The sequence below is a fragment of the Formica exsecta genome, unplaced genomic scaffold (genome assembly GCF_003651465.1).
Source record: "Formica exsecta isolate Colony F162 unplaced genomic scaffold, ASM365146v1 scaffold773, whole genome shotgun sequence".
NCBI lineage: Eukaryota > Metazoa > Arthropoda > Insecta > Hymenoptera > Formicidae > Formica > Formica exsecta.
In genome coordinates, this window is record NW_021853541.1 from 52,274 (window position 1) to 55,101 (window position 2,828).

At 49.5% G+C, this 2,828-nt stretch overlaps 1 protein-coding gene across 1 annotated transcript; it reads right to left on the minus strand.

Annotated features, from left to right (window-relative positions):
• Nucleotides 1–214: 214 nt before the first annotated feature.
• LOC115243971 (early nodulin-11-like) lies at nt 215–595 on the minus strand. The gene has a single exon (XM_029821304.1). It carries the CDS (start codon nt 593–595, stop codon nt 215–217), a length of 381 nt encoding a protein of 126 aa, XP_029677164.1.
• Between the last annotated feature and the right edge of the window lie 2,233 nt (nt 596–2,828).

Below are 2,828 nucleotides of genomic sequence, written 5' to 3' on the forward strand. Positions count from 1 at the left end.
CAAACAAATCAGCGCGCATAAATTACCACACACATACATCTTAGTAAATCGCGAAATTTTGATGGCGCGCGGAATTATATCGGTGATACGATTACATATCTCGGGGTGATTATAATTGCTGGCTCACGGTAAAATCGTGTCGGTGCGTTCGCGTGTTCTTATCCGCGTATTCCCAGGTGTGCGGGGGATGCGGCCGTCTTGTGATGTGCGGACCTTATATCGCCGGGACACGTGTACCGCGAAATGCGGGATCGGCGCTACTAGTCCCGGCTCGAGTTCCACCATGATCGGCGGTGGCGCCGCGGGACCTATCGGGACCAGGATTTCGGGGCATGGGGGGGGCGGGTGGTGTTTCCCCCGTTGCTCGCTCCTCTGGTGCTGGATCCTGGCCCGGTGGCGACCTTGGTCGCTTGGCTGGCGGCCTCATCGGTGCCGGTGTTGTTCGGCGACGGTGGCAGGCGGTTAGTGGCGGCAACGGTGTGGCCAACATGGCCAGCTTCCGCTGGTTCGTCCTGTCGGACCGCTGGATGGCGGTGCCGACTTTCGGCGGCCGTCTTGGTGGTGGCGGCCGGAAGATCGGCGGTGCTTCCAGCATACCGTGCCATACGGCGGCTCGGGCTCTCCTAATATCTCGTTGATAGCTTCAAGGATGTCTACTTCGATGCTCATCTTAGAAGCTTCTGAGTTCGTGATCTTTCTGGTTGCTCTCCTTTCGTCGGCTTTTGCTTCTTAGCTCGTGGTGGGATTGTTTTGTTCGTCGTCCTCCCCGTTATTGTTTTCGTCGATTTCATTGTTATTGTCTTCCGGATCCTTTGTATTGTTGTTGTCGTCGGTATCAATGTTTTTGTTTTCGCCGGGAGCGGGTTTTAGGTCCTGGATATGTATATGGCGATACCATTTCCCGCGTTTGCTCCGAAGATCGACGATTACCGGCAAAATAAGCCAACGTACTTCTAGTGGGCCGATGAACTTTGGCGCGAGCTTTGCATTGAATGCGTTTGCTTTGTTGGATAGCGGGTAGTTTCGCTTCCAAACATTTTCGCCCAGCTTTGGTCGCCATTCTCGCCGTCGTAGGTCGTAATATCGCTGTTGTCGCTGGAATCCCCTGGCCAGGTTGATGCGCACGACTTCCTCGGCGTCTCGGAGTTGTTGTCGGACGATGTCAGGTTCTGGGGCCTCCGTAGTAAGTGTTGGGAGGGCGGGGGCAGGCGGGACTAATTCGCGGCCGTGGTTTAAGTATGCTGGCGTGTATCCTGTGGCGTCGTGCGTGGCGGTGTTGTACGCGAATTACAGCGCAGGGAGATGTTCGTCCCACTCTCGGTTGTCGCGGTTTACGTATTGTGCCACCATTGTTTTTATCGCGCGGTTGGTGCGTTCTACGGGGTTACAATGCGGGGCGCGAACGGGTGCGGTACGATGCTCGATCTTAAAAGCGTTGCGCCTTGTTGTTAGTGGTGCGGACTTAAATTGCGTTCCGTTGTCCAATATAATGATATCGGGGCGGCCGTGTCGCAGGATTATGCGTTCCATGATCTCGCGCGTTACGGCCGGTGCCGTGGCTTTTCTTACTGGCGCGAGTTCTACCCATTTTGAAAACCGGTCTTGCATGACTAGCAGCCATACGTGCCCCCGGCGTGATCGGGGAAGCGGTCTCACTAGGTCGACCGTGACGTGTTCCCAGGGGCGGTTAACGTTTGTCGCGTGCATATGTCCTGCCGGTTTTTGTTGTAGCGGTTTATGCGCTAGGCATTTGGCGCAGTGTCGGACGTAGTTGGTAATTTCCCGAAACATCCCGGGCCAATACAATTTTTTGGCGATGCGGGCGTTGGTTTTCGCGACCCCCCGTGTCCGGCCGTGGGGGCATCGTGGTACTGTCGGAGGATCTCTCCGCGTTGCTCGCGGGGCACGCACAGTTTCCACTGTTCGTCGGCGGATGTTTTTTTGAAGTTCAAACTGTTAAGGATATGGCGATAGAGCCTGTTGTTCGTGATTTGGTAATCCGGGTGCGCGGCAAGATCGCGTCGGATTTCGGTTAGTAAGCGATTGTACCAGCGGCAATGTATCGTTTGAATCGCGTTTATTTCCGGTTTTCTTGAGAACGCGTCGGCTACGCGGTTTAGCGCTCCTCGTCGGTATTTGATCTCGTAGTAAGGATGTTCGATTCTCTTAAAAGAATCGATTCTTGAATCGATTCTGAATCGAATCATGAAAATCGATTCTCTTAAAAAATCGGAATCAAAGAATCGATTTTGCAAGAATCGATCTAAAAAATCGTACAAAATTATTTATATATAATTGAAACATACATAAATCTAATTAATTAATTAATTTTAGCTAATTGTGACCATAAAAAATTTTTAATTGAATTAATTAATTTTAAATTTTAATGTGACCGGACTTGGTGAAATTGGCTCTTAGACTATATAGATTGTAAAGAGTGTAGACATAGGCTGCGGTCGGGAACACGCTAGAAATGCTTCGAAGCATTTGATTGACCAATCAGGACAAAAAGAGTAAAGATTTATTTATTCTGATTGGTTAATGCAATGCTTCGAAGCATTTCTAGTGTCTTACCGACCGCAGGCATAGTATCATGGTGTAGATATAAACAGTAGCGACAGGTAAGAAAAAAGCGAGAAAAACGAATTTTTAAAAATAGAATCAGTTCTTCGATTCTTAGGGTAAAGAATCGATTCGCAAAAAAATCGTATAGCAAAGAATCGATTCAAAAAATCGATTTTTTAACTAAAAAAATCGATCTTTTAAAGAATCGAATCGGAATCGAACATCCCTAGCTCGTAGTCAAATTGCTGGAGCTTGAATAGCCA